Source organism: Grampus griseus (genome assembly GCF_964374135.1).
Source record: "Grampus griseus genome assembly, chromosome: 13".
Lineage (NCBI taxonomy): Eukaryota > Metazoa > Chordata > Mammalia > Artiodactyla > Delphinidae > Grampus > Grampus griseus.
The window spans coordinates 46,318,473-46,332,018 of NC_139007.1; the positions used below are offsets into that span (position 1 = coordinate 46,318,473).

The following is a 13,546-nucleotide window of genomic DNA, read 5'->3' on the forward strand; positions in this document are numbered from 1 at the left end:
ATGCATAATTTATTACAGCTCTGAGTACTCATTTAAAATATTTAAAGATGAAAAAAACTGAGCATCACCTCCTGCTCATAGAACATAATTTTCTCCAAAATCAGGTTTTATATCTGACATCCAAATAGCACTTTAAAGTTTCCTTAAGTCATTTAAAAAATGAATTAGATCTTGTTTCACTTTTTAAAATCTGTTTATCTCAGTAAATACTCTCAGTTGTAGAGTAGCAAAAGCTACTCTTGCTCTGTTATTTAAAGCTGAAGTACTATTTCTAAAGACCAACAAATGTAATTTCACTACATGAATAAATAAACATCTTCTAGAAACTACCACTAAAGCAAGAATTCAAGAGACATTTTCATATACCTAGATTAAGAAGTGATTAGCCTCATATCAACACTTCTAACCTTTTCAGAAAGGATGAAAGAAATTAACAGTCCTTTCAGTGAACAAGAGTCACAAAATCTCCCATATGCAATTCTATGCTAATCAAAGCTAAATTATACCACCTTTTCCACGACTGACAGGAAAGAGAAAGAATGCTAACCACTAAGCAAGGAGAGGATGCATTTCTGATATTCATATTAATTTGGATCCAATGGGCATTCTCAATCACCACAACTGATAGTAACGATGATTTCTCACAAAATCTAATGTTCAAAGAGCTGTGCACATCATTTATTATCCTATTTTTACCTACTTTAAAATGAAAGACCCATTCTCTTATTTAAATTATCTAGTTAGAAAATGATCTTTATGTAATAATGGTAATCTATTATGCTTTCTAAATATTGTAAAAATTTAATTTTCTGCAAAAATGGTAGGTTTGGGGGTTTTTTTTGGAAGCACCACCACTGCACTCACACCCACAACCAAGATTAGAGACTAAAGCAAATGATCATCCTTCACACACTCTCAAAAATAAACCCAGACTTTGGGAAAGATAGTAAAGTACAGACAAAACCTCAATGTTAGAAGTCAGCTGAATAATTGTAGGGCGCTCTGGAGGGATGTGCCTGTAACTTAAGGACCAACTAACTGTAAACTGAAATAGACATTGATACCGTCTTGCTTATCCCACTAACTTTTCTTAAGAGCTTTGATCAAATTCCCCTAAATAGTTCGTGTAGTCAAGGTACAGTACGTCTGTGTGCAACAACAGAAATTGACCTGAAATAGTTAAAAATAATCAGGACTGTGTCTGTCTGGTGATATACAAACCTAGTTTATCAATGTGAAAGTAGATCTAAAAACTCAAATGTTAAAAGGTGAGCTAAAGTATTCTTATGACAGAATCTCTGAGCTTCAGTTAAGTCTGAGATCTGTTAACGTAACAGGCACAAGTAGGCTGGAGTAATTAGTTCCTGCTTCCTCTTCATTGAGATACAAGGAAGGTGGACGACAGGATCCCGGGAGACCCACACGTCAGTCCACACACCTTTTTCTGCTCTAACCTCACCTCACTCCTTTCCTGCGCGCGCGCGCACTCCCCCGTCACGTAGTAAGCCCAGGTGCCCCGGCTGGCAGTTTTCTAGGGTCGTTTCACGGGTGCGTTAAATGAGGTCTGATGACTGGAGTTGAATGCTACCCCCTCCAGCGCCCAAAGCTCACCTCTAGCTTGTGGTTGATTTGGGACACAGTCTGGGCTTTGTGGCAAAGCTGCGCAAAGCAGGAGCTCAGGCTGGTCATCTTCTGTCTCCCCTCATAAGTGATGTCCGCCTGGTCCGGATCGATCTCGCCCAGGAGCAGATCCACATCCACGAAGGCCTTGTCGAACTCCTTCTCCAGCACCTCCAGCCACCGGAACATGGATACCCCGCCGGGGGAGACCCCCACGGCGCATGAGGCGCCTCCTGGGCCCCCGCCGGCTCCTGCCGGGCATGGGCCGCCCGCCGACATGGCGCCGTCTAGGGCCTCCCCCGACTGCTGCTGACCTCGCAGTCCACCCGCGAGAGGAACTGATGGGACTGCGGGAACCCCCGCGTACGCACGCTCCGTCGGTCCCCTCTCTTAACCCTCGCGCGGCTAACGCCGGCTATGCAGCCCCGGAGGCGCAGGAGCGGCGAAGCTCTGGCGCCAGCGGTGGCGGCGGCTCACGGAAGACGCGGGCCGTCCCACCTCTCGGCCCGCCCTCGCCGCGCATGCGTATCGAAGGCCTCGGCGGACGCAGCCAGGAGGGATGAAATGGGCGGGGCTGGGGTGCGACCTTGGCCTATGAAAAGCCTCTGCTTGGGACCGCCTGTCAGCGGCCATATTGACATCTGGCAAACTCCTGCTTGAATCCCCGAGAAACCGAGGCGCGTGGTGTTGGCTTCCAAGTTGGAAAGGCCCGAGGAAGAGAAGGTTGTCCACGTCGCAGAGAGGAACAGCTTCCACCCGTTTGACTTCAGAGTGGGCGGGAGCCGTTTTAGAGTCGTCCGGGAAAGTTTCCGCGGTGACGTCCCGGAGCAGAGAAGGAAGAGTGAGAAAGGGACGTTTGAGCCTGCGCAGTGGCCACGTTTTACTTTTTCCAGTCCAGTTCATTTAGGGTGAGGTGCGTGGGGTGTGTGGACACACTCGTTCTTCTTGGTAAACCAGGCCTTAAATTCCGGGTGGAATCTGTCTAGAACTGCAAGTTGAAGGGCGGCGGCTCACCAAGTTTTGCTGAATTAATACGAGGCCTTTTCTCTTGTGATTAAAAGTCAGGCAGCCTTGGGTTCAAGTTTTAAACTCTGTCACCTATTAGCTGTGCCATCTTAGTTGTATTCTTTAATGTCGAAGCCTCAGTTTCCGAAATTTACTTCACTCAGTAGTAAGGTAAAATGCTTAGCTCCAGTGCTTGGCACTTGGTATGCCTTATTATTCACACCACAGGTCATACGTTTCCAAAGCAACTACCTAAAAAGGTGTACTTATTTTAAAAACTGGCGTAGTGTTCCTACACGTGACAGGTTAAAAAAAATTATGAGGATTCATATATTCATAATTATATTGAATGCAGAACCCTGTTGAGGCATCGGGGGCACAAAAATGAATGAGGCATGACCCTCACGTTAGCAGAACTCATAGGCTACTGAGTCTAACCCTTATAGCTGCAACTTTAATTTGAATACTCACTCTCAACCCCCTTCCACTTCAAGAGTAGCCCAGTCTTGAAAACAGAAGGAGAAACCAGTCTGATAGAGTAGAAACTGCCCCTCCTAGGAGACTTGCCTAAGGGAATATTTTACTGGCAGAAGACAGGCTCTTCCAGTTAATCTCCACCAAAGCCTGCACTGTGGGCCCCTCACTAATGCTATGCCAATGAGGAATAAGAAATCATAGCTTTAGTTTGCTCTCTGAGTCAGGGCAGACTGTTTAGCATAAAGTCCTTTGGCTTCAACAAACTTAGCTAAGCAAAACTACTCAGAGATCCTTGCCTTGAGATTAAGTAGGCACATTCACACAGGTTTTACCCAGAAATAATATAAAACTAAGATTTGCATCTTTCCCCTGCTCCCTTCCAAATTAACTTTTTTTTTATCCGCCGTATTTGCAAGAACATCATTACTACAGCTACCAAGTTCCCACCACTTTCTCTATTCATAATATAGTTAGCAATCCCATTTTCAGGAATTTAAAGTCCGAAAATAATTTAAAGTTGAGGTTGAGGGGCCCACATACATATGGAATCACAATAATAGCTTTCAGTTATTGAATACGTACTATGTGCTAAACATTGTGCTATCTGCTTTACTTCTTTGACTCTCACAAAATCCTGTCAGTTAGCTGTGGTCAGTTTTTTATAGATGAGTCACAGAGAATTTAAGTATCTTGATAAGCTTGGTATACAACTAAAGATGCACTGAGGTGAGATTTCAATCTAGGTGTCTTTTTCTCCCAAGTCTTAGCTGTTAATCACGGGGTATAGAAGGATGAGGAAATCCATTTCTTCATGTTTAAGTTACCAGTGTAATAAATTGGCAAATCAGTCTAAAAGTTATTTTCAAAAAAATAATTTTTCCCAATTATAAGCCATATACAAATCTATTAATATATAAGAACTGTTATCCAAAAAATTAACTGTAATACTCATTTTCTATTACTTAGCACTTTCTTTTGTTTATATGAACTACATTTGAAAACAAATTTCATTTCTTTAAAAAAAATATATCATTCAACTTCCTACTATATTGTGTGGGTACAACTGAAATGCATTTTAAGTGTTTATATGTATCCAGTGCTCTGATCCTTTGTGAATACCCCCATTTTCGGGATTGAAGAGCCTGACTCCACTTCTGTGAACAAATTTTACAACTCGCAAGTCACACCCTCTATCTCAGAACACTTTCATCTCATATTGTCCCTTCTCATTACCATGCGATGTAACAACTTCCGCATCCCTGTGTGCTTGCTGCTTGGTGCTATGTGACTATTTCAAATGCTCATGAGGAACCCTCTATGTACACATTATCTTTTGCCCACCTTGACTGGGGTTCTGCATTTTTGCAAGTCACAGCCTAACAGTGAAGTGAAAGGCAGGGTTTGATGTTCTAGTGCTGCCATCTGTTGTCAGTGTGCTTTATCTACACTTGTTGCCTTTGGTCTACTTTGTTTTGGTCTACTTTGGAATTTGGAATAGTATGTAATCTCAATACTTGTGGGACTTATTTTCCTAGGGATAATAAAATCTTGATACTTCTGTTTGCAATTGCACTGGCAGAAACCTCCAAAAAACTGTTTCATGAATCATGTTTGTGTGATTAAAAATTTCTTGTATAACTTAAATGTGACAGTCTTGTTTTAAGAGTTTTACCATAAGGTATTACTAAGAATACAGTGGGGGAATGAGGAAACTGGGAAAAAAAGGAAGATGCTGAAGATTTCTTTGGTGGGTAGTGGTAATTAGCCGTGAGGTTAGTGTAGAGTTCAAACATTTATTAGCACATCGTTAATTGCAAAGGCACTGTAGTGAATGGGCATAGAAGTCTCCCTCTCCTTGGACTGGAGAGGGAGATTATCACTTATTGAATGTTACTGTGTGCCAGGCCCTGCACTAAGCTTCACATGTTTCATTTACTCTCTGGTAACCCCACAAGGAAAAGGAAAAGGAAAAGATATTAATAAGTATTATACCATTGGTCGCTAGAAACAATTGTATAATGAATAAAGAGGGCCAGGGAAGACCTGCTACCATTTTATTTGAGCAATGTGGGGAAAGTCTTGGAATATCATAGTCATATGTATTATTTATATTTATTCATATTTGCTAAAATCTGAAATTCTGTGATACATATGCTGAAGAAGTTTGGGCATTCCAAGGTGATTTATTAGCTTAGTTCTCCTGATTATTTCTCTTGCATACACATATGGAACAACTGTTTGCCCTCTTGTTCTTAGAACTTGAGAATTTTGGTGCAGTGATGTAGGATTAGCTAAGAAACCTCTTCCAAGAGGCCTTCCTTTATTCTTATTTGGAACTGTGGACTCCATCCCTGTTCAGTTTCCTGCAAATACCTGCTATAGTATTTATCATACATTTTTTGGAGCCCCTTGGACTGTGAGCTCCTTGGCAATAATAATGGTATCTTGCTTATCTTTGAAGCCCAGGTCCTAACACAAGATCTTGAATATAGTAGGAATGCTGAAAATATTTGTGTTGTCAGTTAAAAAATTAAGACATTACAACAGTCTACCTAGGAAATTCTAAAGAATTAGAATTTGCTGCTAGAGAGCATAGCTAAACATATTTTTTTATATTGGCTCAAGAGTTAGGAATATCTATAAAATGTATGTTAAATATCTATAAAATACATATTCCTTTAAAATCCAAGGAATATTTTTCCCAACCTAAAGAGAAAGGTTCATTTAACAGTGATGGTTGATTTGACTAATAAATCCAGTATAATTTAGGCATCAAAAATTATTTTACCTATTCCATAGTTAAAATTTATGAGATACTACATTTGGTATGGTGTACCCAAACGTAAAAACAAAACACAGCAAAAAACAATTTGAAAAAGTCCTATTACTTATTGTTAAAATTGTCATACTACCCAAAGCAATCTACAGATTTAACGCAATCCCTATCAAATTTCCCATGACATTTTTCACAGAACTAGAATAAATAATCCTAAAATTTATATGGAACGATAAAAGACCCAGAATTGCCAAAGCAATCTTGAGGAAAAAGAACACAGCAGGAGGCATAACCCTCCCAGACTTCAGACAATACTACGAAACTACAATAATCAAAACAGCATGGTATTGGCACAAAAACAGACATATGGATCAATGGAATAGAACAAAAAGCCCAGAAATAAACCCACATGTCTATGGTCAATTAATTTTCAACAAAGGAGGCAAGAATATACAATGTGGAAAAGACAATCTCTTCAGCAAGTGGTGTTGGGAAGTTGGACAGCTGCATGTAAATCAATGAAGTTAGAACACACCCTCACACCATACACAAAAATAAACTCAAAATGGCTTAAAGACTTAAATATAAGACATGACCCCATAAAACTCCTGGAAGAGAACATAGGCAAAACATTCTCTGAAATAAATTTTGGCAATGTTTTCTTAGGTCAGTCTCCAAAGGCAATAGAAATAAAAGCAAAAGTAAACAAATGGAATCAAATCAAACTTACAAGCTTTTGCACAGCAAAGGAAATCATAAATAAAACGAAAAGACAACCTACAGACTAGGAGAAAATATCTGCAAATGATGTGACTGACAATGGATTAATCTCCAAAATATACAAACAGCTCATACAATTCAATAACAAAAAAACAACCCAATCGAAAAATGGGCAGAAGATCCACATGAAAACATGGTCATCATCGCTAATTATTAGAGAAATGCAAATCAAAACTACAATGAGGTACCACCTCACACCACAGGATGGCCATCATTAAAAAGTCTACAAATAATAAATGATGGAGAGGGTGTGGAGAAAAGGGAACCCTCTTACACTGTTGGTGGGAATGTAAATTGGTGCAGTCACTATGGAAAACAGTATGGACAGTATGGATGTTCCTCAAAAAACTAAAAATAGAGTTGCCATATGATCCAGCAGTCCCATTCCTGGGCATATATCCAGACAAAACTATAATTTGAAAAGATACGTGCAGCCCTATGTTCATAGCAGCACTATTTACAATAGCCAAGACACAGAAACAACCTAGATGTCCATTGACAGATAAATGGATAAAGATATGGTATATACATACAATGGAATACTACTTAGCCATAAAAAAGAATGAAATCATGCCATTTTACAGCAACATGGGTGGACCTAGAGATTATCATACTAAGTCAGACAGAGAAAGACAAATATCATATAATATCACTTATATGTGGAATCTAAAAGAAGTGATCCAAATGAACATATCTACGAAACAGAAACAGACTCACAGATATAGAGAACAGGCCTATGGTTGACAAGGGCGAAGGGGGGTGGGGGAGGGAAGAATTGGGAGTTTGGGATTAGCAGATGCAAACTATTATGTATAGGATGGATAAACAACAAGGTCCTACTATATAGCATAGGGAACTATATTCAATATCCTGTGATAAACCATAATGGAAAAGGATATGAAAAATAATATATATAGGTATAACTGAATCACTTTGTTGTAAATCCCTATTACTATATTTTTATTCCCTAACACTCTCAGACTGCCTATAACTGCTTTTCCACTGTTACTTGAGCTACATTCTTCATTTACCCTTTCCCACAGCTCCAGGTTTGGGTCAGCACTATCTAAAACCACCATTTATCAACCACGCTATCAGAGTTTACTGATCATTGATCCTTCCTCTTTCATCCACTGTCAAGTTACTCTTTACTTCTCAGATTATCAGACCTTACAGATCAAACAGACTCCCCCTCATCAGCCTCTGTCATTTATTATATTTCTTCCACATTAGTTCTAAAAGGGGCCCAAAACAATTGCATTCTGAACACCATTTAACATTATCTTTTCTTTGCATGTATATTTAAAAGTATAAAAATATTTTAAATGATTGCATTAGAATTTTTGTAGTCTTCTAAATGAACAAGTCAGAAAAGTATAGTGAAACAATTACACAAAAAGCCATGTCACAACCATTGTTAGTAATATAATTTGTTTGGTCCTTGGTTGCAACTCGCTCAAATCTCATTTGGCTTTTGTGGTCATGATGAGCAGCAGTGAGGGTGAAAAGATTTCTATAGTGGACATTTGTCACTACAAATAGGGGACTGTCCATATTTGAACCCCTTTCCTTTGTTTAGGGAATTCCCTCTCTTATGTGACTGGAATATCGGAAATAGTGTCCTCCTCCCATAATGAACTGAAAACATAAGATAATCACTTGCCCAGCTCTGTGACAGCTAGAGCACAGGTATATGACCTAAGTTCACCTGACCAAAATCATCCACCTAAAATTTTTAACGTGGAGATAGTGAGGCAGGGATTGAAAGAATTCTTGTTGGTAGGGAGTAGAGAGAGATGGGGTGGGGGTTAGCTGCATCCTTTTTCAGTAGCCAACAGTGCAGACAACGGTATCCAATTTCCAGTTCAATGGTGGAGGCCAGGGCATCCATGTGTGGTGATACTCACTGAAGTGTGTGTTTCTGGCTATACAGCCTTCCTTTATTCTGTCCATTTCCAAATCTGGTTCTCCAGGTTTTCCTACAATTCTGTGTGCTACCCAATTTTCTTTCAATAATTCCTTTTCTTCTTAAGCCGGCCAGAAATTTGTTTCCATTGCTTGCAACTAATAACCCAAACCCAAACTGATACAACCATCTTTTTTTTTTTTTTTTTTTGCCACACCGCACGGCTTCCAGGATCTTAGTGCCCCAACCAGGGATGGAACCCGTGCTCCCTGCAGTGGAAGCACAGAGTCCTAACCACTGGACCACCAGGGAATTCCCACAACTATCATTTACTGAGACCCTATTTTTGCCTATGGACTTGACATGTCTTAGTACATTTCCTCTCTTTCTTCTGTAAAATTGAAATTATTTCCCCCATTTAATCTTCATTCTACAGAAGAAAACACTGAGGTGTAGAGAGGTTAAGTAGTAGAAAATTTTATTTTTTCTTTTATTTTAAACTTAGGCTGTTTTTGCAAAGAAGAAGCAGCAAACAAGTTTAAAAAAATCATATTCACCATTATTTTATTCTTTAAAATTTCTTTTATTTTGTCTCAGAAAGAGATTTTAATAAATTAAAGTCTTCCGTTTAGCTCTTGGTTGATCAGTTTTATAATAAGAATCACAAGCTAATCTAAATTCAGGGAGAATTTGGGTTAGTCAGTTTCTTCTCTGGAATTCAGTTGCCCTTTGCTTTTTTTTTTTTTTTAACATCTTTATTGGGGTATAATCGCTTTACAATGGTGTGTTAGTTTCTGCTTTATAACAAAGTGAATCAGTTACACATATACATATGTTCCCATATCTCTTCCCTCTTGCGTCTCCCTCCCTCCCACCCTCCCCATCCCACCCATCCAGGCGGTCACAAAGCACCGAGCCGATATCCCTGTGCCATGCGGCTGCTTCCCACTAGCTATCTACCTTATGTTTAGTAGTGTATATATGTCCATGCCTCTCTCTCGCCCTGTCACAGCTCACCCTTCCCCCTCCCCATATCCTCAAGTCCGTTCTCCAGTAGGTCTATGTCTTTATTCCTGTCTTACCCCTAGGTTCTTCATGACATTTTTTTCCTTAAATTCCATATATATGTGTTAGCATACGGTATTTGTCTTTTTCTTTCTGACTTACTTCACGCTGTATGATAGACTCTAGGTCTATCCTCCTCATTACAAATAGCTCAATTTCGTTTCTTTTTATGGCTGAGTAATATTCCATTGTATATGTGTGCCACATCTTCTTTATCCATTCATCCGATGATGGGCACTTAGGTTGTTTCCATCTCTGGGCTATTGTAAATAGAGCTGCAATGAACATTTTGGTACATGACTCTTTTTGAATTTTGGTTTTCTCAGGGTATATGCCCAGTAGTGGGATTGCTGGGTCATGTGGTAGTTCTATTTGTAGTTTTTTAAAGGAACCTCCATACTGTTCTCCATAGTGGCTGTACCAATTCACATTCCCACCAGCAGTGCAAGAGTGTTCCCTTTTCTCCACACCCTCTCCAGCATTTATTGTTTCTAGATTTTTTGATGATGGCCATTCTGACTGGTGTGAGATGATATCTCATTGTAGTTTTGATTTGCATTTCTCTAATGATTAATGATGTTGAGCATTCTTTCATGTGTTTGTTGGCAGTCTGTATATCTTCTTTGGAGAAATGTCTATTTAGGTCTTCTGCCCATTTTTGGATTGGGTTGTTTGTTTTTTGTTATTGAGCTGCATGAGCTGCTTGTAAATTTTGGAGATTAATCCTTTGTGCATTGATTCGTTAGCAAATATTTTCTCCCATTCTGAGGGTTGTCTTTTTGTCTTCTTTATGGTTTCCTTTGCTGTGCAAAAGCTTTGAAGTTTCATTAGGTCCCATTTGTTTATTTTTGTTTTTATTTCCATTTCTCTAGGAGGTGGGTCAGAAATGATCTTGCTTTCTGATTTATGTCATAGAGTGTTCTGCCTATGTTTTCCTCTAAGAGTTTGATAGTTTCTGGCCTTACATTTAGGTCTTTAATGCATTTTGAGCTTATTTTTGTGTATGGTGTTAGGGAGTGATCTAATCTCATACTTTTACATGTACCTGTCCAGTTTTCCCAGCACCACTTATTGAAGAGGCTGTCCTTTCTCCACTGTACATTCCTGCCACCTTTATCAAAGATAAGGTGACCATATGTGCGTGGGTTTATCTCTGGGCTTTCTATCCTGTTCCATTGATCTATCTTTCTGTTTTTGTGTCAGTACCATACTGTCTTGATTACTGTAGCTTTGTAGTATAGTCTGAAGTCAGGGAGCCTGATTCCTCCAGCTCCGTTTTTTGTTCTCAAGATTGCTTTGGCTATTCGGGGTCTTTTGTGTTTCCATACAAATTGTGAAATTTTTTGTTCTAGTTCTGTGAAAAATGCCAGTGGTAGTTTGATAGGAATTGCATTGAATCTATAGATTGCTTTGGGTAGTAGAGTCATTTTCACAATGTTGATTCTTCCAATCGAAGAACATGGTATATCTCTCCACCTATTTGTATCATCTTTAATTTCTTTCATCAGTGTCTTATAATTTTCTGCATACAGGTCTTTTGTCTCCTTAGGTAGGTTTATTCCTAGATATTTTATTCTTTTTGTTGCAATGGTAAATGGGAGTGTTTTCTTGATTTCACTTTCAGATTTTTCATCATTAGTATATAGGAATGCCAGAGATTTCTGTGCATTAACTTTGTATCCTGCTACTTTACCAAATTCATTGATTAGCTCTAGTAGTTTTCTGGTAGCATCTTTAGGATTCTCTATGTATAGTATCATATCATCTGCAAACAGTGACAGCTTTACTTCTTCTTTTCCAATTTGGATTCCTTTTATTTCCTTTTCTTCTCTGATTGCTGTGGCTAAAACTTCCAAAACTATGTTGAATAAGAGTGGTGAGAGTGCAGTTGCCCTTTGCTTTTAATACACCAAGGAAGGCCAATATCTATTGCATAGAAGCACACATTTGTGTTTATTGCAGGGTTTCTTAACAATGACATTACTGACATTTTGGACTGCATGATTCTTTCTTGTGCGGGCCGTCCTGTGTGTTGTAGGGTGTTCAGTAGCATCCCGGCCATTAACCTTCTAGATGTCAGTAGCACTACCTACCAACCCACCCCCATCCTTTTATTGTCATCAAAAATGTTTCCAGGGCTTCCCTGGTGGCACAGTGGTTGAGAGTCCGCCTGCCGATGCAGGGAACACGGGTTCGTGCCCCGGTCCGGGAAGATCCCACATGCCGCGGAGTGGCTAGGCTCGTGAGCCATGGCCGCTGAGCCTGTGCGTCCAGAGCCTGTGCTCCGCAACGGGAGAGGCCACAACAGTGAGAGGCCCGCGTACCGCAAAAAAAAAAAAAATGTTTCCAGACATTGCCAAATTGCCCCTGGTTAAGAACCACTGGGTTATAGGAGGGAAGAAAGGATTATAACTACTGGGTTATAGGAGGGAAGAAACCTGACAAAACTGTTCACATTGTAAAGGAGTAATATATTAGAGATAATGCCAAAATTGCAGGAAAGCTATAGAAATACCATGGAAAAGAAGAAAAATATATTATACAGTATAATTTCAAGGATTAATCAAAGACAAGAGAATCTCATGGCTACCTACAGAGGATAGAAAGTGAAATTCATCGCTATGCTGCATAACAGAAAAATTAGCTGTCATTAATGGTAGATGAAAGGTTAGGATTTTATAGGCATTTCATTTCAAGTAACTAAATATGAACTTACCTTCTTAGCAACACAGAAAGTAAGTGTTCAATGAGTATTTCTCTTTGCCGTTTCGAAGCCTAGGCAGAGAAAAAAATTGTCTGATTTGGAGAAAAGGTTTGATTTGGAGACAGGACTGAAGTTTTTTTTTTCCCGTCCTTGCTCCTTTTTCCAAATTTTCTTTTATTGAGCATTACTTTTCTATTTGAAAATTCTAAAAACTAAAAAATAATTCTATTAATGGACAAAAGAAATAAATAATAAAGCTTCTTGAAAATCAGAATATTGACAGAAAAGAAATCTCTTATCACTTCTTGTCTCTGATAGTAAAAGAAAACAAAAGGCAAACAATCAGAAAAGAGGAGTAGACAAGTCTTTTGGGAAATGCACACAAAAATCCTTCCTCTGGAAATAGAATGAATTGATTATTAAAGTAAAGAAGCTTTTGCCTTCAAAATGAAAATTGTAGCGAAGAGAGGTAAGGTTGAAGAGGAGATCTGAGAAGGTTTTCAATATTAGAAAGTGTTTCTTTAGAGCAATCTGCTGAGGCCAACCAGCATGGGGAAATTTAGGTCTTCCATTTGCGGGGAAAGAGCTTCTCTATATAATCTTTTGCTTAAAATGCTTTTAAATTCCTTCAGCAGGGATGATCACAGCAAGACAAAAAGCCACAACAAAGGGGCACCCAGGACAAGGGAAACCTTCCCTCGCTGGTAGGAACTCACAGCTAAGTTCCTCTGAAGAAACTAGAATCCTTTTCTTCCATTATTACAAATAAATAAAGATAATAGACCTAGTTTTAAGTTTTATTCTCATTTGAGTCAACAATATTTTTGAATGACAAAATATTTTCTATATATGATATTTGAGTGATCAAGTGACAGGTGAATTGAACAAGTTATCTGTGGCTCTAAATATCTCTACATTGTACTCCCATTGTTTCACTAGCAATAAAATGTTATTGAAACAACAATAATAAATAGAAAACCTGCCTATTTTCCCATACTAGTTAATGTGAGAAGAAAACACCTGCCCATTGCAGTTCCACAAAAATGGTTTTAATATAGGGTCACAGAAAATTCAAAGGTTTTATAGCCCACTATAAAACAGCACTTTGTCTTTTCCCACTAATTCCCTAGTGTCACATTTAACAAAACAAGGAAACTACAGATAATAGAGGTGTTTGCAGATTAGCCTTCCAAGCCATAAATAACATAGGGTT

General features: G+C 38.9%; 1 protein-coding gene across 2 annotated transcripts in view; it reads right to left on the reverse strand.

The window, feature by feature from the left end:
- GOPC (golgi associated PDZ and coiled-coil motif containing) overlaps positions 1-2,092 on the reverse strand; it is a 40,883-nt gene extending 38,791 nt beyond the window's left edge. For both annotated transcript variants that reach the window (XM_082668894.1, XM_082668893.1), the window contains exon 1: positions 1,612-2,092. In XM_082668894.1, the coding sequence (XP_082525020.1) occupies positions 1,612-1,899 (288 nt within the window). In that variant the 5' untranslated portion in view covers positions 1,900-2,092. The remainder of the gene's footprint in view (positions 1-1,611) is intronic.
- Positions 2,093-13,546: the final 11,454 nt, after the last annotated feature.